Source organism: Nipponia nippon, unplaced genomic scaffold (genome assembly GCF_047370975.1).
Source record: "Nipponia nippon isolate SJK-2023a ecotype South Korea unplaced genomic scaffold, ASM4737097v1 scaffold_38, whole genome shotgun sequence".
Taxonomy (NCBI): domain Eukaryota; kingdom Metazoa; phylum Chordata; class Aves; order Pelecaniformes; family Threskiornithidae; genus Nipponia; species Nipponia nippon.
This window is the reverse complement of record NW_028262356.1, coordinates 209439-237321: the sequence shown is the minus strand read 5'-3', so window position 1 is coordinate 237321 and position 27883 is coordinate 209439. Positions and strand designations below refer to the sequence as shown.

Below are 27883 nucleotides of genomic sequence, written 5' to 3'. Positions count from 1 at the left end.
GTTGATATCGGAACACCGACGTTGCGATAAGGTTTTATTGGGATTAAATAAATAATCCGGGTTGGGGGGAGGGGGGGGGGGGGTATCGGCCGTGGGGGGTGGGGGGGACGTGTGCCCCTCGCGGGGGTCCTGTCCCCCGTCCCCACGGGCCCAGCGGGACCCGGGTGTCCCCGATGCCCGTCCCCTCCCCCTCAGACGCCGTCCTTGGTCTTGGTGGTGCTCAGGGGGACGGTGACCTCCTCCTCCTCCTCGAGGTGACCCGCTCTGTGGCCGCGCCGCGGGGAGGGAAACCCCGAAACCTTCAACCTTTCTCCCCCCAAACCTTCATCCCTTCCCACCCCAAAACCTTCCTCTCTCGCCCCAAAACCTTCAGCCGCCCTCCCCCCAAGAGCTACAACGCTTCTCCCCCCAAAGCCTTCGTCCTTCTCCCCCCAAAGCCTTCGTCCTTCTCCCCCCAAAACCTTCATCCCTTCTCCCCCCAAAGCCTTCGTCCTTCTCACCCCAAAACCTTCATCCTTTCACACCCCAAAACTTCTTGTTCTCAGCCCAAAACCTTCAACCCTTCTCACCCCAAAAGCTTTGTCCCTTCACACCCCAAAACCTTTGGTTTTCACCCCAAAACCTTCGACTCTTCTCCCCCCAAGATCTTTGGTTCTTCCCACCCCAAAACCTTTGTTCTTCTCACCCCAAAACTTTTAGTTCTTACCCCAAAACCTTCATCCCTTCTCCCTCCAAAGCCTTCGTCCTTCTCCCCCCAAAGCCTTCGTCCTCACCCCAAAACCTTCATCCCTTCACCCCCCAAAACTTCTTGTTCTCAGCCCAAAACCTTCAACCCTTCTCACCCCAAAAGCTTTGTCCCTTCACACCCCAAAACCTTTGGTTTTCACCCCAAAATCTTTGGCTCTTCTCACCCCAAAGTCTTTGGCTCTCGTCACCCCAAACCCTTCAGCCCTTCTGAAACCCAAAACCTTTGTCCTCACCCCAAAACCTTCGTCCCTTCTCACCCCAAGACCTTTGGCTCTTCTTGCCCCAAAAGCTTTGTCCTCGCCCCAAAAGCTTTGTCCCTTCACACACCAAAACCTTCAGCCCTTCTCACCCCAAAACCTTTGGTTCTCACCCCAAAACCTCCGTCTCTTCTCTCTCCAAAACGTTTGGCTCTTCTCACCCCAAAGTCTTTGGCTCTTGTCACCCCAAAACCTTTGTCCCTTCTCACCCCAAGACCTTTGGCTCTTCTTGCCCCAAAAGCTTTGTCCTCACCCCAAAACCTTCGTCCCTTCTCACCCCAAACCCTTTGTCCCTTCTCGCCCCAAACCCGTCACCCTTCCCTCCCCAAGCCCCTTGGTCCCCCCCACCCCAACACCTTCGGGGTTCCTCCCAGAAAGGAATCGCGCCCTGATACGGGGATTCCCCCCGCCCGTCCCCCCCACGAAAGGATCGGGGAGGAAAAGGGGATCTGGTGGGGCCGAGGTCCCTCGGGGTGGCCAAGGCCACCTCCGGGGTGGCCCCTCACCGTCTCTCGACGTCCCTGACGGTCTCGGGCAGGGGCGCGTTGCGGGTCTCGGGCAGGAAGCAGGTGGCGATGGCCGAGATGATGGGGGCGGCCCCGTAGATGACGAGGGGCAGCACTGGGGTGACGTCAGCTGCCATGCGCACCAGCGGGGCTACCATGCCCCCCACGCGGGCCATGGTGCCCCCCAGGCCCATCCCCGTCTGCCTGTGCCGGGGAGAGCGAGTGGGTGGGTGGACAGACGGACGGATGGATGGATGGATGGACAGATGGATGGACGAAGAGGTGGTTGGGTGGATGGAGAGGTGGATGGATGGATGGAGGGGTTGATGGATGGAGGGCTTGAGAGATGGAGGGGTTGATGGATGGATGGGTGGACGGAAAGGTGGTTGGATGGCTGGAGGGGTTGAAGGATGGAGAGGTTGATGGTAGCTGGATGGATGGAGGCATTGAGGGATGGACGGAGAGGTGGTTGGGTGGACGGAGAGGTGGTTGGGTGGACAGAGAGGTGCATGGATGGCTGGAGGGGTTGATGGATGGGTGGAGAGGTGGTTGGATGGCTGGAGAGGTGGTTGGGTGCCTGGAGGGGTTGATGATGGACGGATGGAGAGGTGGGTGGATGGCTGGAGAAGTGGATGGGTGGATGGAGAGGTGGGTGGGTGGATGGAGGGGTTGACGGATGGCTGGAGAGGTGGTTGGGTGCCTGGAGGGGGTGACGGTTGGTTGGTTGGTGCATGGAATGGTGTTTGCGTGGACGGATGAGCGGTTGGGTGGGCAGATGGGCTGGCCAATGGGTGGGTTGATGGGTGGAGGATGACTCGGTAGGTGGGTTGGCAGATGGACGAGTGGATGGACGGACAGACGGAGGGCAGGCTGTGGTGCCAGCAGCCCCCGCGGGTGACAACCACCCACCTGATGACGGTGGGGAAGAGCTCTCCGGAGAAGATGTAGGCACAGTTGAAGGAGGCGGCCAAGGAGCCCTTCCCGATCACCGCGAAGGCCATGCGCAGCGGCTGCAGCTCTGGGGGCGGGGGCGGGAGGTCTCGCACCTCCAACCCCCCAGGGGCTCCTCAGCGACCCACCAAAGGTCCTCCTTCCCTCCGACCTGCACCCGCCCTCCCGCCCTCCCTCCCTCCCTCCCTCCCGTCATCCTCCGGCTTCCCAGCCTCTGTCCCTCCAGCTTCGCCCTCTACCCTTCTGCCTCTTCTTCCTCCATCCCCTTGTCCTCCATCCATCCATTCTCCATCCGTCCGTCCTCCATCTCTCCATCCCCTTGTCCTCCATCTCTCCATCCCCTTGTCCTCCATCCATCCATTCTCCATCCGTCCGTCCTCCATCTCTCCATCCCCTTGTCCTCCATCTCTCCATCCCCTTGTCCTCCATCCATCCATTCTCCATCCGTCCGTCCTCCATCTCTCCATCCCCTTGTCCTCCATCTCTCCATCCCCTTGTCCTCCATCCATCCATTCTCCATCCGTCCGTCCTCCATCTCTCCATCCCATTGTCCTCCATCCTCCATCCCATTGTCCTACATCCATCTCTCCGTCCTCCATCTCTCCAACCCATTGTCCCCCATCCATCCATCCTCCATCCATCCATCCGTCCTCCATCCCCTCTATCCCATTGTCCTCCATCCTCCATCCCATTGTCCTCCATCCCATTGTCCTCCATCCCCTTGTCCTCCACCTCTCCATCCCCTTGTCCTCCACCTCTCCATCCTCCATCCCATTGTCCTCCATCCTCCATCCCATTGTCCTCCATCCATCCGTCCTCCATCCTCCATCCCATTGTCCTCTATTCTCCATCCCATTGTCCTCCATCCCATTGTCCCCCATCCATCCGTCCTCCATCCCCTTGTCCTCCATCTCTCCACCCCATTGTCCTCCGTCCGTCCATCCATCCATCCATCCTCCATCCCGCTGTCCTCCATCCCTCCCCCGCCCCCATCCCGGCGCCCACCCATCGGCACAACGATGTTGGCGAGGATGCAGATGCCGGCGAGCGCCAAGGAGCCGCCCTGGGCCACCCTCCGGCCCACGCAGCTGATGGCCAGCACCGAGGCCAGCTTGGCTGGGATGTCCACAGCCCCGAAGACCAGCTGGCTCAGGTAGATGTCCACCCCGAAGCCCTGCAGATCCATGGCCAGCCCGTAGTAGGCGAAGCTGGTGGAGAACCTGGCCCCAAAACCCAGGAGTTCAACGCAAAACCCAAGTGGGCACCAAAAAAGTGGGGTTTGGCCCCTAAAAGGTGGGGTTTGGCCCCTAAAAGATGGGGTTTGTCCCCCAAAAGGGGGATTTGGCCTCCTAAAGGTGGGTTTGGCCCCTAAAAGGGGGGGGTTGACCCCAAAAAGGTGGGTTTTGACCCTCAAAAGATGGGGTTTGGCCTCCTAATGGTGGGTTTTGGCCCCCAAAAGGTAGAATTTGACCCCTCTAAAGGTGTTTTTTGGCCCCCAAAAGGTGTTTTTTGGCCCTCAAAAGATGGGTTTTGGCCTCCAAAAGGTGGGTTTTGGCCCTCAAAAGATGGGTTTTGGCCTCCAAATGATGGGTTTTGGCCTCCAAAGGGTGGGGTTTGACCCCTAAAAAGGTGAGGTTTTGGCCCCCAAAGGTGTTTTTGACCCCAAAGGTGGGGTTTGACCCCCAAAAGATGGGGGTTGGCCTCCAAAAGGTATTTTTTTGACCCCCCAAAAGGTGGGGTTTGGCCCCAAAAAGGTAGTTTTTGACCCCAAAAATGTTTTTTAATCCCCAAGAGGTGGGTTTTGACCCCAAAAAGGTGGGGTTTGGCCCCTCCAAAATTGTTTTTGACCCCAAAAAGCTGGGGTTTGACCCCCAAAAGGTAGTTCTTGGCCCCCAAAAGGTGGGTTTTGGCCTCCAAAAGGTGGGTTTTGAACCCCCAAATGTGGTTTTTGATGGCCAAAAGGTGGGGTTTGGCCCCAAAAAGGTGGGGTTTGGCCTCTAAAAGGTGGGGTTTGGCCCCCAAAATAGGTTTTTGCCCCAAATAGGTGGGGCTTGGCCTCCAAAAGGTGGGGGTTAGCCCCAAAAATGTAGGTTTTGACCCCCCAAAGGTGGATTTGGCCCCCAAAAGGGGGATCTGGGCCCCCAAAGGTGGGATCTGGGCCCCCCAAAGGTGGATCCGGGCCCCCCAAAGGTGGATTTGGCCCCCAAAAGGGGGATCTGGGCCCCCAAAAGGTGGGATCTGGCCCCTAAATGGTGGGATCTGGCCCCCAAAGGTGGGATCTGGCCCCCAAAGGTGGATCTGGGCCCCCAAAAGGTGGATCTGGCCCCCCAAAGGTGGGATCTGGCCCCCCCAAAGGTGGGATCTGGGCCCCCAAAAGGTGGATTTGGCCCCCCAAAGGTGGATCTGCCCCCCCCAAAGGTGGGATCTGGGCCCCCAAAAGGTGGGATCTGGGCCCCCCAAAGGTGGATTTGGCCCCCAAAAGGGGGATCTGGGCCCCCAAAGGTGGGATCTGGGCCTCCAAAAGGTGGGATCTGGCCCCCCCAAAGGTGGGATCTGGCCCCCAAAGGTGGATCTGTCCCCTAAATGGTGGGATCTGGCCCCCCAAAGGTGGGATCTGACCCCCCAAAGGTGGGATCTGGCCCCCAAAGGTGGATCTGTCCCCTAAATGGTGGGATCTGGCCCCCCAAAGGTGGGATCTGACCCCCAAAGGTGGGATTTGGGCCCCCAAAAGGTGGGATTTGGCCCCCCAAAGGTGGATCTGGCCCCCCCAAAGGTGGGATTTGGCCCCTAAATGGTGGGATCTGGCCCCCAAAAGGTGGGATCTGGCCCCCAAAGGTGGGATCTGGGCCCCCAAAAGGTGGATTTGGCCCCCAAAACTTGCCAGACGAAGGAGACGCCGCAGGAGACCGTCCTCATGCCGGGGGTGCGGACCAGGGTGGCCAGGGCCCCCCCGGGCAGCGGCGGCTCCCGCTGCACCAGCGCCCGCAGCGCCTGCGGGAAGGGGGATCGGGGGGGATCCGGGGGGGATCCAGGGATCTGGGAGGGATCTGGGAGGGATAATGGGGACCTGGGTGGAGCTAGCGGGGTCGGGGGGATCTAGGAGGGATAGCAGGGGGCGCAGGAGGGGATCCGGGGGATCTGGAGGGGATCGGGGGGATCTAGGTGGGATTGGAGGGATCTAGGAGGGATAGTAGTTTTGGGAGGGGATCCAGGTGATCTGGAGGGGATTGGAGGGATCTAGGTGGGATCGGAGGGATCTAGGTGGGATATTAGGGGTCTCGGGAGGGGGTCCAGGTGATCTGGGGGGATTGGAGGGATCGGGGGGATCTAGGTGGGATTGGAGGGATCTAAGAAGGATATTAGGGGTCTCGGGAGGGGATCCAGGTGATCGGGAGGGGATTGGAGGGATCTAGGAGGGATAATAGGGATCTCAGGAGGGGGTCCAGGTGATCGGGAGGGGATTGGAGGGATCGGGGGGGATCTAGGTGGGATTGGAGGGATCTAGGAGGGATAGTAGTTTTGGGAGGGAATCCAGGTGATCGGGAGGGGATGGGAGGGATCGGGGGGGATCGGAGGGATCTAGGAGGGATAATAGGGATCTCAGGAGGGGGTCCGGGTGATCTGGAGGGATCTGGGGGGATCTAGCTGGGATTAGAGGGATCTAAGAAGGATATTAGGGGTCTCGGGAGGGGGTCCAGGTGATCTGGAGGGGATTGGGGGGATCTAAGTGGGATCAGAGGGATGTAGGAAGGATAGTAGGGGTCTCGGGAGGGGATCTAGGTGTTTGGGGGGGGGGCTTGGAGGGATCGAGGGGATCTAGGTGGGATTGGAGGGATCTAGGAGGGATAGTAGGGGTCTCAGGAAGGGATCTAGGAGGGGATTGGGGGATCTAGGTGGGATCAGAGGGATCTAGGAGGGACAGTAGGGGTCTCAGGAGGGGATCTAGGTGATCTGGAGGGATCTGGGGGGATCTAGGTGGGATCAGAGGGATCTAGGAGGGATACTAGAGGTCTCGGGAGGGATCCGGGTGATCTGGCGGGAGGGGGGGGTGTTGGAGAGATGTCGGACGGACGCAGGGAATGGGGGGGGATCCAGGGGATGAGGAGGGATCGAGGGGGGGGGGGGGATGTCAGCAGTATCTGGGAGGGATCGAGGGGGGCTGGGGGGAACTTGGCTATGGAGGGGAAAGGGGGGGATCTACGGGAGAATGAGGGGGGTCTGGAAGGGTCGGGGGGATCCAGTGGGATCTGGGGGGGTGCGGGGATGGAGGGGAGGGTAGAAGGGAACCGGGGGGGGGATCGGGGCAGCTCCCCGTCACCTCCTCGCTGAGTTTGTCCCCCTCCTCCTTCCTCCCGTTGACGCGGGCGACCTTGCGGAGCCCCTTGAGGGCCAGGTCCGGTCGCCCCGAAATCACTTGCCAGCGGGCCGACTCGACGAACAGCCTACGGGGGGGGGGGGGTCAGCGGGGATCCAGCCCTCCCGGGGGATCCCCGCACCTCCCACCGCCCACGGAGGACCAAGGGCTCCCCGCCACCACCCCCCAATCCGTGGGGGTGCCCCGTACCAGGAGTAGAGGAAGAAGAGGAAGAAGGGGAGGGAGACGACGAGCTGGAGCCAGCGCCAGTGAGGGAGGCCGAAGGCCACGGCCGCCAGGACGAACTGCCCCAAGGTGTAGCAGTAGCCGTTGACGGTGCCCACCACGGCGCGCACTTCCGTCGGGATCCACTCCATGCCTGCGGGCAACCGGCGGCGCACGGGATGGTGGGGTCCATCCCGTGGGATAGGGACAAAGCGGGGATAGCTGGGTCCCTCCTGGGGGCCAATGGCGGTGGGGTCGGAGCCCAGGTCCCTCCCGGGGGCCAATGGCGGTAGGGTTGGAGCCCGGCTCCCTCCCAAGGGCCAATGGTGGTAGGGTTGGATCCCAGGTCCCTCCCAAGGGCCAATGGCGGTAGGGTTGGAGCCCGGCTCCCTCCCAAGGGCCAATGGCGGTGGGGTTGGATCCCAGGTCCCTCCCGGGGGCCAATGGCGGTAGGGTTGGATCCCAGGTCCCTCCCGAGGGCCAATGGCGGTGGGGTTGGATCCCGGGTCCCTCCCGAGGGCCAATGGCGGTGGGGTTGGATCCCAGGTCCCTCCTGAGGGCCAATGGCGGTGGGGTTGGATCCCAGGTCCCTCCCGGGGGCCAATGGCGGTGGGGTTGGATCCCGGGTCCCTCCCGAGGGCCAATGGCGGTGGGGTTGGATCCCAGGTCCCTCCCGAGGGCCAATGGCGGTGGGGTTGGATCCCAGGTCCCTCCCGGGGGCCAATGGCGGTGGGGTTGGATCCCAGGTCCCTCCCGAGGGCCAATGGCGGTGGGGTTGGAGCCCAGGTCCCTCCCGAGGGCCAATGGCGGTGGGGTTGGAGCCCGGCTCCCTCCCATGGGACAGGGGCGGCAGGACCAATCCCAGACCCCGGGGTCCCCAGCTCACAGAGGGAGGCGGAGTTGAGGGAGACCCCGGCCATGGCCAGGCCCGTCAGGAACCGGCAGAGGCAGTAGACGACGAAGGTGGGGGCGGCCGCGGTGCCGGCCCCCGTCGCCCCCAGCTGCAGGTAGCACCAGGTCAGCAGCGCCCGGCGCCCGTACCTGCTGGGACACAGCGCTGGGGGCACTGGGATGGGGGACTGGGGGCACTGGGATGCTGATACGGGGCACTGGGACAAGGGCGCAAGGTACTGGGGGTGCTGGGATGGGGGATATGGGGTGCTGGAGGTGCTGGGATAGGGGACGTGGGGTGCTGGGGGCACTGGGATGGGGGTTGTGGGGTGCTGGGGTGACTGGGATGGGGGCACAAGGCATTCGGAACACTGGGATGGGGAATGTGGGCACTGGGAATACTGGGATGAGTGACTTGGGGACAGTGGGACAAGCCGTAGTGGGACAGACCCACCCCAGGGGCACCGGGGACACTGGGACACCAGGAGCCAGAGGGAGGGGAGGACATCCCTGTGCGTACCCCTCCCCTCTCCCTTCTCCCAGTTCCTCCCAGTTCATCCCAGTACAGCTCCAGGGTGGCTACGCACTTGTCGGAGAGGACCCCGAAGAGGCCGGAGCCCAGGAGGATCCCGGCCATGTAGATGGATTGGGCCACCTGCCTCAACCTCTTGGACTCGCACACCAGGTCCCACTGCCGGCGGGAGAGGACACGGGGGGTCACCACCCGGCCGCCGCGGTCCCCCCGTCACCCGGGGGTGGGGCCGCAGGGCACCCCTCACCTCGGTAACGATGGTGTGAGCGAAGACGCCGTCGTGGTAGGTCCAGCCATCACGGCAAGGCTCGGTGGCCGCCCCGTTGGCCGTGCCGTTGACCGTGCCGTTGACCTCCAAGAGGTGCCACTGGGGTTCCACGTAGCGGCGGCAGCGCTGGGGACGGTGGTGGCCGTCAGAGGGGATGGAGACGAGGAGTGGGACATCCCCGGCGCTGTCATTGGCCGTGGGCTGAGGCCGGCAGTGGTGCTCGGGGACGCCGGCGGTGAAGTTCTGCAGAAGGTTGTGGCTGGCCAGCATGAGCAGCGGAATGGCCAGGGCGGCCACGTAGGTCACCTGGAAGCGGCCCATCCCGCCCAGGCGGGCCAGAAGCTCCACGAAGGTCATGGTGGGACGAGGGATGGAGCTGGGGGGGGGGGCCCAGGTCAGCTGGAGGGTGGGAGGAGGAGAAAAGGTTGAAGGATGGGCCAAGGGATGGGCTAGGATTGGCCAAGGGGTGGTTTGGGTGGTCAGTGAAGATATAGATCCAAGGGTTGGCCAAGGGGTGGATTGGAGGAAGGGCTGGAGCCAAGGATTGGCCAAGGGGTGGATTGGAGGAAGGGCTGGATCCAAGGGTTGGCCAAGGGTTGGCCAAGGGTTGGATTGGAGGAAGGGCTGGACCCACGGATGGGCCAAGGGTTGGATGAGGAGCAGCCAAGGGGTGGTTTGGAGGACGGGTAAGATCAGGACGAGATCAGGATTGGCCGAAGGATGGGACTGGCGTGGCCAAGGCGTGGCCAAGGCGTGGCAGGGCCAAGCCGAGGGGAGGTGGAGGAAGAGCTGAGGGGGAGGGAGGGAGGGACCAACGGACGGAGCAAGGGAGGGACAGAGGGACGGACCGAGGGAGCGGGGGGGACCGAGGAAGCTGAGGGCGGAATCAAGGACCCTCTATTGATCATCTGCTGATCGGCCTATCAATCTATCGATCAGTCTATCGGCCTATCGAGAGGTCTATTGATCTATCGATCGATCGATCCGTCCATCGATCCATCAGTCTCTCTGGAGGTCTATCAGTTGATCTATCAACGTACCAATCGATCGGTCTTTCTGTTGGTTGCTCTGTTGATCTCTCAGTGCCTCTACCCGTCGATCGATCGATCGATCGATCGGTCTATCGATCTGCCAGTCGCTCTATCAATCTATCGGTGTCACTGTCAATCTATCGGTCTCTATTGATCTATTGGGGTGTCTATGGATCTATCAGTCTAGCAATCTGCCCGCCTCTCTGTCTATCGATCTACCGATCTATCGATCTAATTGATCAATCTACCTACCAGTCTATCAGTCGATCAGTGTCACTACCAATCTATTGATCTCTATTGATCTAGCGGGGCATCTATTGATCTGTCAGTCTCTCTACCAGTCTGCCAGCCTCTCTGTCTCTCAAATCTATCAATCGATCTATCGATCTAATTGATCAATCTCCCTATCATTCGATCAATCTCACTATTGACCTATCAGTCGCTGATTCTTTCTTTCTTGCTCTCAGCTCTGCCCCTCGCTGCTCTCCCTCCCCCTCCTCCCTCCCCCCACATTATTGGTTGATCAGCCGATCGATCGATCGATCGATCGACCCTCTCTCCCTCCTGTCCTGCCGCTCTCAATAGGTTCACCCCTCCAATGAGCCCTTGCGATCAATCGATCCCTACCTGCTGGTTTGCTCCTCTCCCTCTCGCTGCGGCTCTCGATCTCCAGCTCGGTCTCTCCGGCCACCCGCTGTCCCTCCGTCCGTCCTTCCGTCCCGCCGTCCCTCCCTCCCTCTGCCACGCCCACTCTCTCTTTCTCCAGCCCTCCTCCACCCCTCGGTCGGTCGGTCGGTCGATCGATCGATCGATTGATCGATGGATGGATTTCTCTGTTGTCCATGCCACCCATCATCCAGCTGCTGGATCTGCCCCCCGTCCCTCTGCCCACCTATTGGCTCCTCACCCCGTCAATCAATGGATTTGTCTGCTAATCAGGCCTAGTGATCAATCTATTGATCTCCCCCTCTCGATTGATTGATCTATTGGTCTCCCTGTCGATCAATCCAGCGAGCTTTCTCTGTTGATAAATTATTGATCTTTAGATCCCTGTTATCTAGGTGTTGATCATCAATTAGTCCATAATCTCTTTATTTATTAATTGATCAATCTCTGTGTTTCTGTTGATCAATCTATTGATCAGTCTCTTGTTCTACAGCACCTCTATCGATCCATCTGATGGTCTGGGCATCTCTATTACCGATAAATTGATCTCTGATCTATTCATTGATCAATCTCTTGGTCTGTATTTTTCTACTGATGAATCTATTGGACCGTGTCCCACCGATCGGTCCGTCTCTCTATTGATCAATCTGCTGGTCTATCGATCAATTGATTGATTTATAGTCCTTCTATTCGTCAATGTATCAATCTTAATCTTTCTATTGATTGATTTATTGACCTTGAATCTCTCTATCGATTGATCTGCTGGTCTCTCTCGATTGATCAACCTATTGACCTATAATCTATTGATCAATGTAGTGATCTTAATCTATCTACTGACTGGTCTATCGGTCTCTATTGATCAATCTATTGATCTTAAATCTCACTATTGATCAATCTCTTGCCCTATAATCTTTCCATTGATCAGTCTTTCTCCCTATTGATTAATCGGTCGATCTTTAATCTCAATCTATTGACCTTTAATCTCAATCTATTGACATATAATCTTTCTATTGATCAATGTATCGATCTTAATCGCTCTATTGATCCATCTCTTGACCTATAATCTTTCTATTGATCAGCCTTTCTCTCTGTTGATCAATCTATCGAGCTTTAATCTCTCTCTTGACCAGCCCATTGGCCTCTCTCTCTCCTGATCAACACCTTGATCTCTCTATTGATCCACTCACCTGTCCGTCGCCCCAGCTATCGCCCGAGCTCTCCCAGCACCAAATCCCGCTTCCTGGAGCCGTCTGCCGGCACCTACCACCCCTTGGCCCCGCGGCTGCCCATGGCCACAGCCCTGTCCCCGTCCCTGTCCTATTTAAAGCCATCCCCGGACCCAGTTAACGTTTGACTCTGGTGGGACCAGATCCCGCTATGGGTCGGTGGAGACCATCATCGGGCGGAAACGTTGGTGCTGACCACGCCGCTCCCCAACCGGGGATGCCCGACAGCTCCCTGGGACCATCCCATCTTCTCCATCCTCTTCCTCGCCGAGGAAGCTCCCGACCCCAAGTGGATGGGGACGCCCCCAGCCCCCTCCCAGCTTGTTTTCACCATCCGTGGTGGATGATTCATGGGGCAGAGTCCCTGGGGGCCCTGAACCGGATCGCTGGGAGCCCCTTGGACCCCGGGCAGGAGGGCAGCGGGAGGCAGCAGAGCATGGGCAGGAACCGGCAGCGACCAGGGGACATCGGGGGTGGCCTGGGGGGGGGCAGGACGCCTGTGTCCTCGCTGGCTGGGTGGTCGGAGAGGAGGGTGCGGTGGGTGCTGCGTGGTCGGACGCTTAGGTCCTTGGGATCCCTGGGTCCTTGGGACGTCTGGGCACCCAGATGCCTGGATTCCTGGGATCCCTGGGTCCTTGGGATGTCTCAGTCCTTGGGATCCCTGGGTCCTTGGGGTCCCTGGGTCCTTGGGACGTCTGGGCACCTGGATCTCTGGGTCCTTGGGATGTCTAGGCATCCAGATGCCTGGGTCCTTGGGATCCCTGGGTCCTTGGGATCCCTGGGTCCTCAGGATCCCTGGACACCTGGGTCCTTGGGATCCCGGGGTCCTTGGGCTGTCCAGGCACCCGGACACGTGGGTCCTTGGGGCACCCGCCCCCTCAGGATCCCTGGATCTTTGGGATCCCTGGATCCTTGGGACGCCTGGGTCCTCCCTGCGCCCTCGAGCGCGACTCTCCCTCCCTCGCAGCTCCGGCGCAGGCAGAGGGGAGGAGGGGACGCGATGCCGAGGTCGCGGCACCCCGCTGGCTCCCGTATTTGCCTTCGGGGCGGGACGGCCGGGCCGCGCAGGACCCCCGCGGCCGTGGGAAAACACCCCCCACCCCTCCGCCCTCCCACCGCCTGCGTTTCACACGATTTTTCCTTTTATTGTGGTTTTTTGTTGTTTTTTTTGTTGTGTTTTTTTTTTTTTTAATTCCAACACAGAAAAACCATCCTGCGAAGCGGCGTTTGGTGGGGGAGGACGACACCATCCCCCAACTCTGCACGGCGAGGACGCCTGGGTCCCCTCCTCGGCCACGCAAGAGGGTGACCGTGGTCATGGCTGTCCCGTTCCTCTTCTGGGGGGTGATGCACCCCCTCCAGCCCCACTCCTGCTCCTTCAGCCGCTGGGTACATCGAGGTCTGCGGGGGTTGGGGGGTCCCCCAGGGTGTTGGGCGCTAGGAGGCCCCCACGGTGCCGCTGGGCTGAAGCGGGACCTGGAGATGTTGGGCTTGGTCCTTCTGGGGCTGGGTCCTGGTGGGAGAGGGAGGATGGGAGGGGGCGGTTTCGGCAGGCCAGGTGGGTTCTCGTGCTGCTGTTCCTCCTCCTCCCCCATCTCCATCCATCACCCATCCATCCATCGTCATAGCCATCCGTCTGTCCGTCCTTCCATCCATCCGTTGCCGTGCTCTTCTTCCATCCATCTGTCCGTCCACCTCTCTCTGTCCGATCCCATCCCCTCCTGTCCATCCATCCGTCCGTCCATCCCCACACACAGCCCATCCTCCATCCCATCCATCCACCCAACCATCCATCCACCCATCTGTCTGTCTGTCTGTCCATCCCTCCCCACATACAACCCATCCTCCATCCTATCCATCCACCCAACCGCCCGTCCATCCATCCATCCGTCTGTCTGTCCATCCATCCCCACGCACAACCCATCCTCCATCCCATCCATCCACCCTACCGTCCATCCATCCGTCCGTCCGTCTGTCTGTCCATCCATCCCCACGCACAACCCATCCTCCATTCCATCCATCCACCCTACCGTCCATCCATCCGTCCGTCCGTCCATCCATCCCCACCCACAACCCATCCCCCATCCATCCCTCCCCCTGTCCAACCAATCCTTCTCTCCCGCCACCCCCCCCGTGTCCACCCGTCCGTCTGTCCCTCCCCACCGTCCATCTGTCCCTCCCCTTGTCCTTCACTCCTTCCAACCCCACCTGCCCTCCACCTCCTCCACGGTCTCAGGCAGGGCCGTGTCCCGTGTCTCTGGCAGGAAGATGGCCACCAGCCCCGACACCACGGGGGCCGCCCCGTAGATGACGAAGGGCAACGCGGGGAAGACGTCACCTGCCATCTTCACCAAGGGGGCCGTGATGCTGCCCAGGCGGGCCATGGTGTTGGCCAACCCCATGCCCGTCTGCCTGTGGGACACCGAGGAGCCCTGAGGAACCAGACTGCGTGGTCACGGCCACCCCATCGCCTCCCCCAACCTGCGTCCCCGCTCCTTACCGAATAACGGTGGGGTAGAGCTCACCCGTGTAGAGGAAGACGCAGTTGAAGGACGCGGCCAAGCAACCCTTCCCGAAGACGGCCAGGGCGGTCCGGAGCGTCCGCAGGTCTGTGGGGATGAGGACAGGACATCTGGGACTCGCTTTGGTGTCACTACTTGGGGTTGGGTTGGGTTGGTGGTGGGTGATGGAGAGAGGAGAGCCCCAAACACCAGGATTTCGGGCAAATCGCCCGTAAAAAGCTCAGATCACCCAGCCTGGGTTGTGTTGAGGTTGCTTTGGCCCACCCAGATGGTGCCTTATGGGCTGGAGATGAAGGGGCCACCATGGCCACCACCCCCGGCCCTCACCTCGTGGCACCAAGATGTTGGCCAAGATGGCCAAGCCAGCCAGGATGAGGGCAACGGACTGGGTGAAGCGTCGCCCCACGAAGGTGATGGTGAGGATGGAGACCAGCTTGGCCGGGATGTCCACGGCCCCAAAGATGAGCTGGATCACGTAGATGTTGACGTCAAAGTTTTGCAGGTCCATGGCCAGCCCGTAGTAGGCGAAGCTGGTGGAGAACCTAGGCCAAAAAGAGGTGAGGGGGGGGACAAATGTCACCGGTGGGGAGGTGGGGAGGGGGATGTGGGGGTCACACACCGTCCCCTGGCCTGTGGGGTCCAGCCAGGAGATCCGTGTCCCTTCCTGGAGCACGTGTGAGTCAAGAGACCTCTGTTGACCGAGTCCTGCATCGTGACTCAGTTTCCCTTTCCGATAAGGACCCAGCTAAGGTGGGTGTTTGGGGAGGGGTGGGTAGTGGGATGGATGGATGGATCAACAGTCGGGGGGGGGGGGGGGGCGGGGGGACGGACACATGGAAAACCACCCACTGATGTCCGCCACTGCCGGCCATACCACACGAAGCAGAGGCAACAAGAGATGCGGCGCACGATGGGCGTCCGGACCAGGTCGATCACCGTGTGGTGACTCCTCGATGAAGCCATCTCCTTCGCCATGTGGGACCTCAAGGCCTAGGGGGAGAGAGGGGGCTCTGGGGTGGGGATGGGGCGCTGGGGGTGTAGGGGAGCCCCACTATTGGCCCCCCTCCATGAGGGCGGGGTCACTCCCCCACCCCATAAAACACCCCCGAGATGCCCCAGAGCTTTTTACTTCGATGTCGAGCTTCTCCCCTTCCTCCTTCTTCCCGTTTATCCTGGCCACCTTCTGGAGCTCCTTCAGGGCTTGCTGGGACTTCCCCACCATGACCAGCCAGCGAGCTGACTCCGTTAACCACCTGTGGAGGAGGTGGGGTCAGGATGCCAAGGATCATCCCACCGTCCGGCCGATCCCTCTGTCCTCCAGCCAGGTCTCCATGCTTCCAGCCATCCACCCAACCCTTCATCCACCCATCCATCCATCCATCCATCCATCCATCCATCCAACCCTTCATCCATCCAACCAACCCTTCATCCACCCATCCATCCATCCATCCATCCATCCATCCATCCATCCAACCCTTCATCCATCCAACCAACCCTTCATCCACCCATCCATCCACCCATCCATCCATCCATCCATCCATCCATCCATCCATCCAACCCTTCATCCATCCAACCAACCCTTCATCCATCCATCCATCCATCCATCCATCCATCCATCCATCCAACCCTTCATCCATCCAACCCTTCATCCATCCAACCAACCCTTCATCCACCCATCCATCCATCAATCCATCCATCCACCCAACCCTTCATCCATCCACCCAACCCTTCATCCATCCATCCGTCCATCCATCCATCCGTCCATCCATCCATCCATCCGTCCATCCATCCATCAATCCATCCATCCATCCAACCCTTCATCCATCCACCCAACCCTTCATCCATCCACCCAACCCTTCATCCATCCATCCGTCCATCCATCCATCCATCCATCCATCCATCCGTCCATCCAACCAACCCTTCATCCATCCACCCAACCCTTCATCCATCCATCCATCCATCCATCCATCCATCCATCCATCCATCCACCCAACCCTTCATCCCACCACCCCTCCGTCCATCCCACCACCCCTCCGTCCATCCCGCCACCCCTCCATGCATCCACACCTCCATCCCTGCACCCATCCCTCCACCCCTGCATCCCTCCCTCCATCCACGACTCCATTCCTCCCTTCTCCTCCTCACCACGAGTAGAGGAAGAAGCAGAAGAAGGGCAGCGACACGGTGAGCTGCAGCCAGCGCCAATCGGGGACGGCGTAGGCGATCCCAGCCAGCAGGAACTGCCCGGTGGTGTAGCAGTAACCCATGAAGGTCCCCACCAGCGCCCGGGTGCGAGTGGGCATCCACTCCAAAGCTGCCGAGACACACAGAGACGTGGAGCAAACCAGGAGGAGGTTGCCCAGGGCCGGTAGCGTGGGACCGGCGGTGGCCACGTACAGAGGGAGACGCTGTTGAGGACGATGCCGGAGAAGGCCATGCCCGTGAGGAAACGGAAGAGGCAGTAGACGGTGAAAGTGGGGGCGAAGGAGGAGCACGTCCCCATGGTGCCCATCTGAAGGTAGCACCAGGTGAGCAGCGACCGGCGGCCGAACCTGGGCGGTGAGGAGGAGGAAGAGGGGGTGAGGAGGAGGAAGAGGGGGTGAGGAGGAGGAAGAGGGGGTGAGACAATCCCCGTGAGGCTGCCCCACCTGGGGATGGGGTGTTGCCCCTCACCTGTCCGAGAGACCCCCGAAGACGATGCCGCCCGCCAAGACGCCGGCCATGTAGAGCGACTGGGCCAACTGCTTCAGCCCCCGGGAGCTGCACACCAGGTCCCACTGCCAAGGGACAAGGACGTGGGGTGGGACAGAGATCGGGGGGGATCCCCTCTGGGCTCCCTCCTGCCCCCCAAAACTGGCCGGGGCGGATGGTAGGGTCGAGCCAACACAACAGCCAACGGTTGGCCAATGGAAACACCAAGATGGTGCCATTAAACACTTGGCCACCCTTCCCAGCATCCCCGTGGTTGGAAGCTCCTTCCAGGGGTCATCTGGTCCCTTTTTGACCCCTTGTTGATGGCCACCAACTCCCTCATCCCCACCCCGTTTCTCGTCCTGAGCTCTCGTGGCGTTGAGTGCCTCCGCCAAGGGTTGAGCGGGGAAGACGCTCCAGTTGGCAGAAGTCAACGGCGCGATGACGGCAGCCCCTTCGCTGGTGCCTCGAAGGTGGGAACTGCACCCAGGATTGGGCGAAACGCACCACCAGCCCCAAATCCCACCCCACTGCCGCTGTCCTACCTCAGTGATGATGGTGCTGGTGAAGATGCTGTGGTCGTAGGTCCAGCCGTCGCGGCAGGGCTCCGTTTCTGGCCAGCTGCTGTTGGGAGCCGAGGCATTGACCTCCAAAAGCCACCACTGCGGTGTCACAAACCGCCGGCACCGCTCGCCGTGAGGAACCGAAACCCTCAGCAGGTCCCGGGGGTCGAGGCCGGTGGCGTTGGCCTCCCACCGAAGCCGGCAGCGATGGTCGCTGGTGGCGGCCGTGAAGTTCTGCAGAAGGTTGTGACTGGCCATCATGAGGACGGGCAGGGCCAGGAGAAGCACCGAGACCACCTGGAAGCGTCCCATGCCCCCCACGTGCTCCAGGAGGCTGGCGAAAGCCATGCTGCCACCGTCAGACCCCGGGAACGCCCCGCAGCCATGCACGCCCGCCCCACGCTCGCAGAGCCCCAAAAGGAATGGATTTCACCCCAAAAAAAAAAAGGCTTCTCTCACTCCCGCGATGTCCTCGCTCCCCAAACACCAGGGATGGGCCTATATAACCCGGCCAACGGCCGGCGTGGGTTAATGTTTGACATCTGGGGGGGGGGTTTTTGGTGATTTGCCAGCAGAAGGCAAAAGCAGGGAGGCAAAAGTGCAGGCGAGGGCAACGCGAAGGAGTCCGGGGGGGGGGGGGGGTGGCCACCAAGAGCCAACAAAGGGTGGCCAGAGCCAAATCCCCTGGCAGCGCTTCCCTCCCCTTGTGTCGGCAAAAAAGCCCCCGAAACGGGGCAAAACTGGGGCAATCTGGGGCGGGAAGAAATCATTCTCTCTCTTTTAATTCTTTTTTTGAGGAGAAAAGGTGGCTTTTGGCGAGGGGACACCTGGGACCAACCTCCTTCGTCCGGCTCATGGGGTACCCTCAGGTGGGCACCCCGCGGGGGAGGGGGGGCTCCTGGCTTGGCCTTTGGGTTAAATTTTAGCGATTTTTGTGGTCGAAAGGCACCCGAAAGGTGCTGACGGAGGCGGCCTTGCTTGGGTCAGCGCGTTCGCCGCCGGGGGTTAATTTTTGATGGGGTCGGAGCGATGAGGGGGTTGATGGGGCCAAGGGACGCGTCGGCAGTGGGAGCAAGGGCCGGGGTGGCCCGGGGGTGGGGGTGGGGGAAAGTCGGGGAAGGGGCATCATGGCGGCAGCCCCATGGGTTGCTGGGAGGGGGCTGGGGTGGGATTTGGGGGCTCCTCTGGGATTTGGGGGACCCCGCTGCCGGGACAAAGAGTTGGGTGGGTTTGGGGTTCTTGGGTGTCATTGTCTTGGAGGTGACCTCCAACATGGGGGTTCTTGGGCGTCATCTTATTGGAGGTGACCTCGGGGACAAGGTTATGAGGTGGCATTGAAGGTGACCTCCAACATGGGGGGTTCTTGGGTGTCATCTGACTGGAGGTGACCTTGGGGACAAGGTTATGAGGTGGCATCTTCCTGAAGGTGACCTCCAACGTGGTGTTCTTGGGCGTCGCGTTATTGGAGGTGACCTTGGGGGCAAGGTTATGAGGTACCATTGGAGGTGACCTCCAACATGGGGGTTCTGAGGTGCCATCTTATTGGAGGTGACCTCGGGGACCAGGTTCTGAGGTGTCATCTTATGGGAGGTGACCTCCAAAGTGTTCTTGGGCGTCATCTTATTGGTGGTGACCTCCAACGTGGTGTTCTTGGGTGCCATCGTATTGGAGGTGACCGCAGGGACACCGTTCTTAGGCTTTGTCCTATTGGAGGTGACCTCGGACGTGGTTATTGGGTGTCATCTTATTGGAGGTGACCTTGGGTGGGCTCAGATAACACCCCGAGACACCGTCCCCAGCAGAGCTGCTTTATTCCCCCGAGGACTTCCCCCGCCCCACACGGGGAGGTCACCAGCCGGGGGGCAGGCGGCGAATTCGTCCCCAAAACGAGGCTGCGGGGACCCGTGGGGGAGGGCGGCTGCTGGTGGCCGGGCGCAGGGTGCTGTCCCCCACCCCGTGGTCCTTCAGGCCTCCTTCTGCAGGGCCTTGTCCTGGGGCTGGAGGGGGATCTTCTCTTTGGGGTCATCCGTCTTCTTCCGTTTGGCCCTGGAGGGAGGAAGATGAGGAGGAGGAGGGTCTGTGGGGCATGGCAGGGTGGGACGCAGCCCAGCTTGCACCGTGTCCATCCGTCTGTCCAACCATTCAGCCGCTCATATCGCTCCTTCTTCTGCCAACGCACCCATCCGCTTGTCCCGCAACACATCCGTCTGTCCATCCGTCCAAAACCCCTTCCTATTTCAGTCCGTCCGTCCATCCATCCATCCTCCATCCATCCATCATCCAACCACCCATCCACCATCCATCCATCCGTCCATCCATCCATCCATCCATCATCCATCCATCCATCCATCCATCCATCCATCCATCCGTCCATCCACCCGCAAAATCCAGTTGTTCATCTACCACTAGGTCCGTCCGTCCATCCGTCCGTCCATCATCCATCATCCAACCATCCATCCGTCCATCCATCCACAAAATCCAGTCATTCATCCCCCACTAGATCCATCTGTCTATCATCCATCCGTCCATCTGTCCATCCATCCATCATCCATCCATCCTCCATCATCCATCCGTCCATCTGTCCATCCATCCATCATCCATCCGTCCTCCGTCATCCATCCATCCATCTGTCCTTCCGTCCGTCCGTCCATCCATCCATCCATCCATCCATTCATCCATCCGTCCATCCATCATCCATCCGTCCATCCATCATCCATCCGTCCAGCTGTCCATCCGTCCATCCATCCATCCGTCCATCCATCATCCATCCATCCATCATCCATCCATCCATCCATCATCCATCCGTCCATCTGTCCGTCCGTCCGTCCATCATCCATCCATCCATCCGTCCATCCATCCGTCCATCCACCCACAAAATCCAGTCATTCATCCCCCACTAGATCCCTCCCTCCCTCCGTCCCTCCGTCTGTCCGTCCCTCCCCATCCATGCCCACCTGCTCTCCACCTCCTCGATGGTGTCGGGCAGCGGCCTGTTGAGGGTCTCCGGTAGGAAGCCGGCCGCCACGGCCGCCACCACGGGGGCCGCCCCATAGACGGCCGGGGGCAAGAAGGGGTAGTACTCATCCATCATCTTCACCAGCGGCGCCACGATGCCACCCACGCGGGCCATGGTGCTGCCGAAACCCAGCCCGGTCTGCCTGCCGGCGCCGGCGGGGGGGTCACCGTGGGGCGGGGACCACCGCGGGGTGTCCCGGGGGGGGTGACGGGGGGACCCGCCCCACGGCGGGGCGTGGGGACGCGGCGTTACCTGATGGGAGTGGGGTAGAGCTCGGTGGTGTAGAGGAAGACGCAGTTGAAGGAGGCGGAGAGGCAACCCTTGCCGATGACGGCCAGCGCGGTGCGCACCGTCTGCAGCTCTGGGGCGGAGAGGGGTGGGGTGGGCTCGCGGGCGGGCGGGAGCCGCGTGGGGGGTGGGGGGAAGGGAGGGCGCGGGGACGGACAGACGGAGAGGTGGGTAGGTAACTGGGTAAGGTGGAGGTGGGTGGGTGGGTGGACAGATGGACGGGTGAGGGGATGGATGGAAGGATGGGGGGATGGGGGGATGGTTGGAAGAAAGGAAGGATGGATGGATGGGTGGATGGATGGAAGGATGGAAGGAAGGATGTGTGGATGGATGGATGGAAGGACAGGTGGATGGATGGTTGGATGTTTGGAAGGATGGATGGACGGACGGACGGATGGATGGAGAGATGGTTGGATGTTTGGAAGGATGGGTATGTGGTTGGAAGGATGGATGGATGGAAGGGTGCGTGGATGGCTGGAAGGAAGGATGGATGCATGGATGGACGGATGGACGGATGGATGGACGGATGGATGGATGGATGGATGGATGGAAGGATGGATGGATGGATGAATGGAAGAATGGATGGATGGAAGGAAGGATGTGTGGATGGATGGATGGAAGGATGGATGGATGGAAGGACAGGTGGATGGATGGTTGGATGGTTGGAAGGATGGATGGACGGACGGACGGATGGATGAGTGGGTGGGTGGGTGGGTGGTGAGGTGGTGAGTCACCACCCCTGGCGATATTGAAAAGCCACCCGGACGTGGCCTTGGGTGACCGGCTCTGGGCGGCCCTGCTTGAGCGGGAGGGTTGGACCAGGTGACCTCCAGAGGTGCCTTCCAACCTCAACCACGCCGTGGGTAAGTGGGTGGTGAGATGGATGGCCAGACGGATGGACGGATGGCCAGATGGAGCGATGAGAGCATGGAGCAGTGCAGAAGACACCCCCCCCATCACCCCATCGCACCCACCTGTGGAGACAAAGATGTTGGCGATGATGACCAGCCCCGCCAAGAAGAGGGTCACCATCAGCGACACCCGCCGGCCGATGTAGCTCACGGAGATGGTCACCACCACTTTGGCCGGGAAGTCAACGGCGCCGAAAATCACCTGGATGAGGTAAATGCTGACCCCAAAGTTTTGCAGATCCATGGCCAGGCTGTAGTAGGAGAAACTGATGGAGAACCTGGAGCAGGGTGGAGAGAGAGGCACGGACCTTGAGGCGGCGTGACCTCGCTGGGATGTCACCAGCGCACGGGGCGGGGAGCTCAGATGGAGGAGGAGATGGCTGGATTGGGTGAGTGCCTGTCCAGCTGTCCGTCTTTCCAGTCAGCCGTCCGTACAGCTGACCAGCTCTCCAACCAGCTGTCTGTCTGCCCTTCCATCCATCCATCCTTCCAACCAACCACCCATCCATCCTTCCACCCATCCAACCATCCATCCCTCTGTCCTTCCTTCCATCCATCCTTCTGTCCTTCCACCCATCCATCCTTCCACCCATCCAACCATCCATCCAACCATCCATCCGTCCTTCCATCCATCCTTCCGTCCTTCCGTCCATCCATCCAACCACCCCTCCAACCACCCATCCCTCCACTTCTCCATCCCCCCACCCCCTCACCCGTCTCCCTCCCTCCTCCCCCCCGGCCTCCCCCAGCCCAGCCCCACCAGACGACGGAGAGGCAGAAGAAGATGTGGCGGATGACCGGGGTGCGGACCAGGTCGGAGATGGTGTAGGAGGACTTCAGACCAGCCAACTCCTCCTTCATGTTGGACCTCAGGTTCTGGGAGAGGGGGAACCGGGAGCGGTTGGCGGGGGACGGGGTGGGAAACCGAGACCCCACCACCACGGGGCCACCATACCTCCACCGTGATCTTCTCCCCTTCCTCCTTTCGCTTGTTAATCCTGGCCACTCGCTGCAGGACCTTCACGGCCCTCTCGGCCTTCCCCGAGAGCACCAGCCAACGGGCGGACTCAGCCAACCACCTGCAGTCAGCGAGGGGGAAACTGAGGCACGGGGAGAGCCCCGCCGTGGCCTTCTCCAAGGGACCCAAGGATCCTACCAGGAGTAGAGGAGGAAGACGAAGAAGGGCAGGGAGACGGTGAGCTGGAGCCAGCGCCAGTGGGGGACGGCGTAGGCCACGCCGGCCAGCAGGATCTGGCCCAGGGTGTAGGCGAAGCCGGTGATGGCCACGGTGATGGCGCGGTAGGGCGTGGGGATCCACTCCACCACTGCAAGGGACCACGGGGACACGTCTGACTTGGTGTTGTGTGTCCCCCCCCCCCCCCGTGACCCTCCTTGGCAGTGCGGCCTCCCCATCACGTCCAGATGCATCCGCGCCACGGGGCCCCATCCACGGCCGTGGGGGTGGCCCCATCAGTGGCCACTGGGATGGCCCCATCAGCGGCCATAGGGGCCTCTCCATCTGTAGAGAGGGGGATGTCCCCAACCATGGCTGTTGGGGACATCTGTGGCCATGGCCACATCCCTCTCCATGGCCACGGTGATGTCCCCACCCATGGCCAAGATGATGTCCCCACCCGTGGCCACGGTGATGTCCCCACCCGTGGCCATTGGGACATCCACGGCCATTGGGTCGTCCCCATTCACAGCCAGGCCGATTGTCCCCACCCGGAGCCACGTGGCCATCCTCATCGCTGTCCCCAGCCACGGTCGTTGGGGACATCTGCATCCATGGCCACGTCCCTCTCCATGGCCATGGTGATGTCCCCAGCCATGGCCAAGATGATGCCCATGGCCATGGTGATGTCCCCACCCATGGCCATGGTGATGTCCCCAGCCATGGCCAAGATGATGCCCATGGCCATGGTGATGTCCCCACCCATGGCCATGGTGATGTCCCCACCCATGGCCAAGATGATGCCCATGGCCATGGTGATGTCCCCAGCCATGGCCAAGATGATGTCCCCAGCCATGGCCATCGGGTTGTCCCCACCCACGGCCATGCTGATTGTCCCCACCCAGGTCCCCGTGGTCCCCCTCATCCCCGTCCCCTCACCCAGGCAGGCGATGCTGAGGCCGAAGCCGGAGAGGGCCATGCCACCGGCGAAGCGGAAGACGCAGTAGGACGCGTAGTTGGGGGCGAAGGCCGTGCACGTCCCCATCACCCCCAGCTGCAGGTAGGACCACATCAGCATGGCCTTGCGCCCAAACCTGCGACAGGGAGGCACTGGGTGCCACTGGGTGCCACTGGGTGATGGTCAATCCAGTGCCCCGTGGGGAAACTGAGGCACGGGGAGGGGGTCTCTGCTGCCCTTACCTGTCCGAGAGGCCCCCCAGGACCAGGGCGCCCACCAGGACCCCAGCCATGTAGATGGACTGGGCCATCTGCCGGAGCTGCCGGTAGCCGCAGACGAGGTCCCACTGCGGGGACGGGCACGAGGTGAGGCCGACGCGTCCCCTCCTTCCACCCTCTGTTCTCCTCTCCGGCCGGCCGGTCCACCACCTCCATCCCGCACCCTCCCCGCAGCCCCGTCTTCCCCATACGGCTCCTTCGCCACCCCTCCAAACCTACAGGGCTCCATCTCCACCCCTGCATCTCCATAGGGCTCCATCTCCACCCCTCCAACCCTATAGGGCTCCATCTCCACCCCTGCATCTCCATAGGGCTCCATCTCCACCCCTCCAACCCTATAGGGCTCCATCTCCACCCCTGCACCTCCATAGGGCTCCATCTCCACCCCTGCATCTCCATAGGGCTCCATCTCCACCCCTCCAACCCTATAGGGCTCCATCTCCACCCCTGCATCTCCATAGGGCTCCATCTCCACCCCTCCAACCCTATAGGGCTCCATCTCCACCCCTCCAACCCTATAGGGCTCCATCTCCACCCCTCCATCTCCATACGGTCCCACCCCTCCATCCCCGCCCCCCCCCCATCCCCACCTTGGTGATGTTGGTGGCCACATGGCCACCGTGGGCACCTCCCCCCCCCCCGTCCCCGCGTCCCCACCTCGGTGACGATGGTGGCCACGTAGATGCTGAGGTCGTAGTCCCAACCGTCATGGCAGGGCTCGGTGGGCCGGGGACCGGCGGTGCCGTTGGCGGGGGACGAGGCCACGTAGCGTCGGCAGGACCCCAGGGCGGCATCGGGGGGCCCCAGGGTGCCATTGGGCCACCCCAGGGTGCCATTGGGCCACCCTAGGGTAGCACCAGCAGGCCCCAGGGTGCCATTGGAGGACCCCAAGGTGGCATCAGGCTGGACGTAGGTGCCATCAGGGGACCCCGGGGTGCCGTCAAGCGTGACGTGGGTGGCACCGGGGACGTGGGTGCCATCGGGGGACCTCGGGGTGGCACCGGGGGACCTCGGGGTGGCATCGGGGGACCCCACGGTGCCATCGGGAGACCTCAGGATGGCGTCGGAGGCCCTCAAGGTGCCATCAGAGGCCGCCGAGGGGCCACCAGGGGTGGCTGCGGGCGGCCCTGGGGCGGCGCTGGGGACACTTGGGGCGGCAGCGGGAGCGGGGGTGACGGCGGGGAGGCGGCAGCGGTGCGGGGGGACGGCGGCGGTGAAGTTCTGCAGCAGGTTGTGGCTGGCCATGAGCAGGATGGGCACCGCCAGCAGCGCCGTCTGCAGCACCTGGAAGCGGCCCAGTCCCCCGACCTGCGCCAGCACCGCCCCGAACGCCATCCTGGGGACAGCGTCACCCGCGGGGGGACACCGTCGGACAGAGGGACAGCGCTGGACGCCAGGGGCATGGGGTACGGCGTCACTCGTGGGGACAGCAGCACCCGTGGGGACGCCATCGCCCACGGGGACGCCACCACCCGTGGGGACACCATCATCCGTGGGGACACCAGGGCATGGGGACACCACCACCCATGGGGACGCCACCACCCACGGGGGCACCATCACCCATTGGGACTCTGTCACCCGTTGAGAAATCATCACCCAGAGGGACACCACCACCCACGGGGACACCGGGGCATGGGGACAACACCACCCATGGGGACACCACCACCCATGGGGACACCACCACGCATGGGGACACCACCAGCCGTGGGGACCCTGTCACCCACGGGGACACCATCACCCGTTGGGACTCTGTCACCCGTTGAGAAACCATCACCCACAGGGACACCACCACCCACGGGGACACCACCACCCATGGGGACACCATCACGGGGGACATTGCCACCCAGGGGGACGCGAGCGTCCCGTGGACGCCAGCAGGAGCGTTGAGGTGGGGACAGCAGGACGTGGGGACAGCAGGACGTGGGGACAGGGGACACGGGGACGGGGACACGGGGACGGGGACTGTGGGGACCCAGCGGGGGGGGGACGCGGTGCCCACCGAGGACACGGCTGAGATGGGGACGGTGTCACCGCTTGCGTCACACGTCCCCAACCCCTCCCGATGTCCCCAAGCCCTCCCAGCGTGTCCCTGTCCCCGCGCCGCTGCCGCGCGGCTCCCCGGGGACGGGGACATCCGGCCAGCTGCGACCTCCGCGTCCCCAAGGGGAAGGGTCCCCTCTCTGATGTCCCCACCACTCCCCTGTCCCCTGTCCCCCCCCCCCCGTGTCCCCTCGCCGACGTCCCCGTCCCCTCGATGTCCCCAACCCGTCCCCATGGACCCTCCACTGGTGTCCCCTGGTCCCCAACCCCTCCTCAATGTCCCCAACCCCTCCTTTATGTCCCCAACCCCTCCTCCATCTCCCCACCCCCTCCTCCATGTCCCCAACCCCTCCTCAATGTCCCCAACCCCTCGATGTCCACCTTGTGTCACCAACACAGCCCACGTCCCCGCCGTGACGTCCCCAACCTGGCCCGCCATCCCCTCCACGATGTCCTCAACTCGTCCCATGTCCCCTTCGCGGTGTCCCCAACCCCTCTCTGATGTCCCCAACCCACCCCAGGTCCCCTCTCTGATGTCCCCAACCTGTCCCCATGTCCCCAACCCACCCCACGTCCCCTCCACAGTGTCCCCATCGTGTCCCCAACCTGTCCCCATGTCCCCTCCACGGTGTCCCCAACCTGTCCCCGTGTCCCCAACCTGTCCCCATGCCCCCAACCCCTCCCATGTCCCCCCTGTGATGTCCCCAACCCACCCCACGCCCCCTCCACAGTGTCCCCGCCGTGTCCCCATGTCCCCAACCCGTCCCCATGCCCCCCCCCGCAGTGTCCCCAGCCCGTCCCCAACCTGTCCCCACGTCCCCTCCACGGTGTCCCCGCCGTGTCCCCATGCCCCCAACCCCTCCCGCGGCCCCCCCCCCCCCCGCAGTGTCCCCACCCTGTCCCCACGTCCCCCCGTGGTGTCCCCAGCCCCCCCTGCCGTGTCCCCCCGTGTCCCCCCACCTCCCCCATCTCCCCATGTCCCCATGTCCCTATGTCCCCCCAGTCCCGGGTCCCCCCATGTGTCCCCATGTCCCCGTGTCCCCGTGTCCCCCCATGTCCCCCCAGTCCCGGGTCCCCTGGGTCCCCCTGGGTCCCCCTGGGTCCCCCATGTCCCCATGTCCCCCCAATCCCTGGTCCCCCCGTGTCCCCCCATGTCCCCCCACGTCCCCATGTCCCCCCAGTCCCGGGTCCCCCCATGTGTCCCCATCTCCTCATGTCCTCGTGTCCCCCCATGTCCCCATGTCCCCCCAGTCCCGGGTCCCCCCATGTCCCCCCATGTCCCCCCAATCCTTGGTCCCCCCGTGTCCCCCCATGTCCCCATGTCCCCGTGTCCCCGTGTCCCCCCGTGTCCCCGTGTCCCCCCGCACCTGCCCGCCGCCGCCGGCCGCGGAGCCGCTCGCTCGGTGGTGGCCGTGTCACCGGGATCGGGCCCGGGCCGGATTCCAGCGCCGCGGGCGCCGGGGCCACCCAACGCCTGGGTCCCCCCGCCCGCCGGCCCCGGGGCTACGGGGCCCTGTAGGGTAGGAGCCCCTATAGAGCGACCTCCCACCCCCTAGGGGCCCCCTCCCCGACCCCCATGGGCCCCACGTGACCCCTTCGTGACCCCAGTGCCGCCTACAGGGACCCTATAGACCCCCACAGCCTCCCCCAGGGCCCCTATAGTCCCCCCTCAGGGCCCCTATAGACCCCTATAGACCCCCCCCCAGGGCCCCTGTAGACCCCTACAGCCTCCCCCAGGGCCCCTGTAGACCCCTATAGACACCCCAGGGCCCCTATACACTCCCATAG

At 62.2% G+C, this 27883-nt stretch overlaps 5 protein-coding genes and 1 pseudogene across 10 annotated transcripts in view; 1 reads left to right on the top strand and 5 right to left on the bottom strand.

Moving 5' to 3' along the window:
* The window catches only part of RELA (RELA proto-oncogene, NF-kB subunit), a 59687-nt gene that overhangs the window by 11310 nt on the left and 20494 nt on the right, over positions 1-27883 (bottom strand). The gene's annotated exons all lie outside the window — the stretch shown is intronic.
* On the bottom strand, positions 22-11743 carry LOC104008777 (solute carrier family 22 member 6). 4 transcript variants are annotated; one of them, XM_087772991.1, is made up of 11 exons: positions 11616-11743; positions 8711-9130; positions 8519-8622; positions 7927-8081; positions 7026-7194; positions 6780-6903; positions 5343-5452; positions 3467-3681; positions 2420-2528; positions 1511-1714; positions 22-264 (listed from the first exon to the last, which is right to left on the bottom strand). In XM_087772991.1, the coding sequence occupies exons 2-11, from the start codon at positions 9086-9088 to the stop codon at positions 192-194; spliced, it is 1641 nt and encodes a 546-aa protein (XP_087629117.1). In that variant the 5' UTR covers positions 9089-9130; positions 11616-11743; the 3' UTR covers positions 22-191. The 4 variants fall into 4 exon arrangements, with proteins under 4 accessions (XP_087629117.1, XP_087629118.1, XP_087629120.1 ...); XM_087772992.1 differs by having other exon boundaries at positions 8711-9107; positions 11616-11717; XM_087772994.1 differs by lacking the exon at positions 11616-11743 and adding an exon at positions 10390-10541.
* LOC104008778 (solute carrier family 22 member 6-B-like) lies at positions 12948-17915 on the bottom strand. The gene is made up of 10 exons (XM_087773002.1): positions 17413-17915; positions 16850-16953; positions 16574-16728; positions 16322-16490; positions 15306-15429; positions 15051-15166; positions 14504-14718; positions 14155-14263; positions 13863-14066; positions 12948-13167 (listed from the first exon to the last, which is right to left on the bottom strand). The coding sequence occupies exons 1-10, from the start codon at positions 17776-17778 to the stop codon at positions 13092-13094; spliced, it is 1638 nt and encodes a 545-aa protein (XP_087629128.1). The 5' UTR covers positions 17779-17915; the 3' UTR covers positions 12948-13091.
* On the top strand, positions 15445-16317 carry LOC148053591 (uncharacterized; the record flags this gene model as incomplete). Its single annotated transcript, XM_087772900.1, has 1 exon — positions 15445-16317. A coding segment is annotated over one exon (873 nt), but the record flags the coding sequence as incomplete, so codon positions are not given.
* Positions 19223-27609, bottom strand: LOC104008779 (solute carrier family 22 member 6-A-like). Of its 2 annotated transcripts, none has more exons than XM_087772990.1 (11): positions 27463-27609; positions 24713-25391; positions 24020-24123; positions 23759-23913; positions 22802-22970; positions 22601-22724; positions 22406-22521; positions 21709-21923; positions 20699-20807; positions 20385-20588; positions 19223-19476 (listed from the first exon to the last, which is right to left on the bottom strand). In XM_087772990.1, the coding sequence occupies exons 2-11, from the start codon at positions 25388-25390 to the stop codon at positions 19395-19397; spliced, it is 1956 nt and encodes a 651-aa protein (XP_087629116.1). In that variant the 5' UTR covers position 25391; positions 27463-27609; the 3' UTR covers positions 19223-19394. The 2 variants fall into 2 exon arrangements, with proteins under 2 accessions (XP_087629116.1, XP_087629115.1); XM_087772989.1 differs by having other exon boundaries at positions 24713-25441; positions 27463-27598.
* LOC148053590 (uncharacterized) lies at positions 20895-21691 on the bottom strand (annotated as a pseudogene).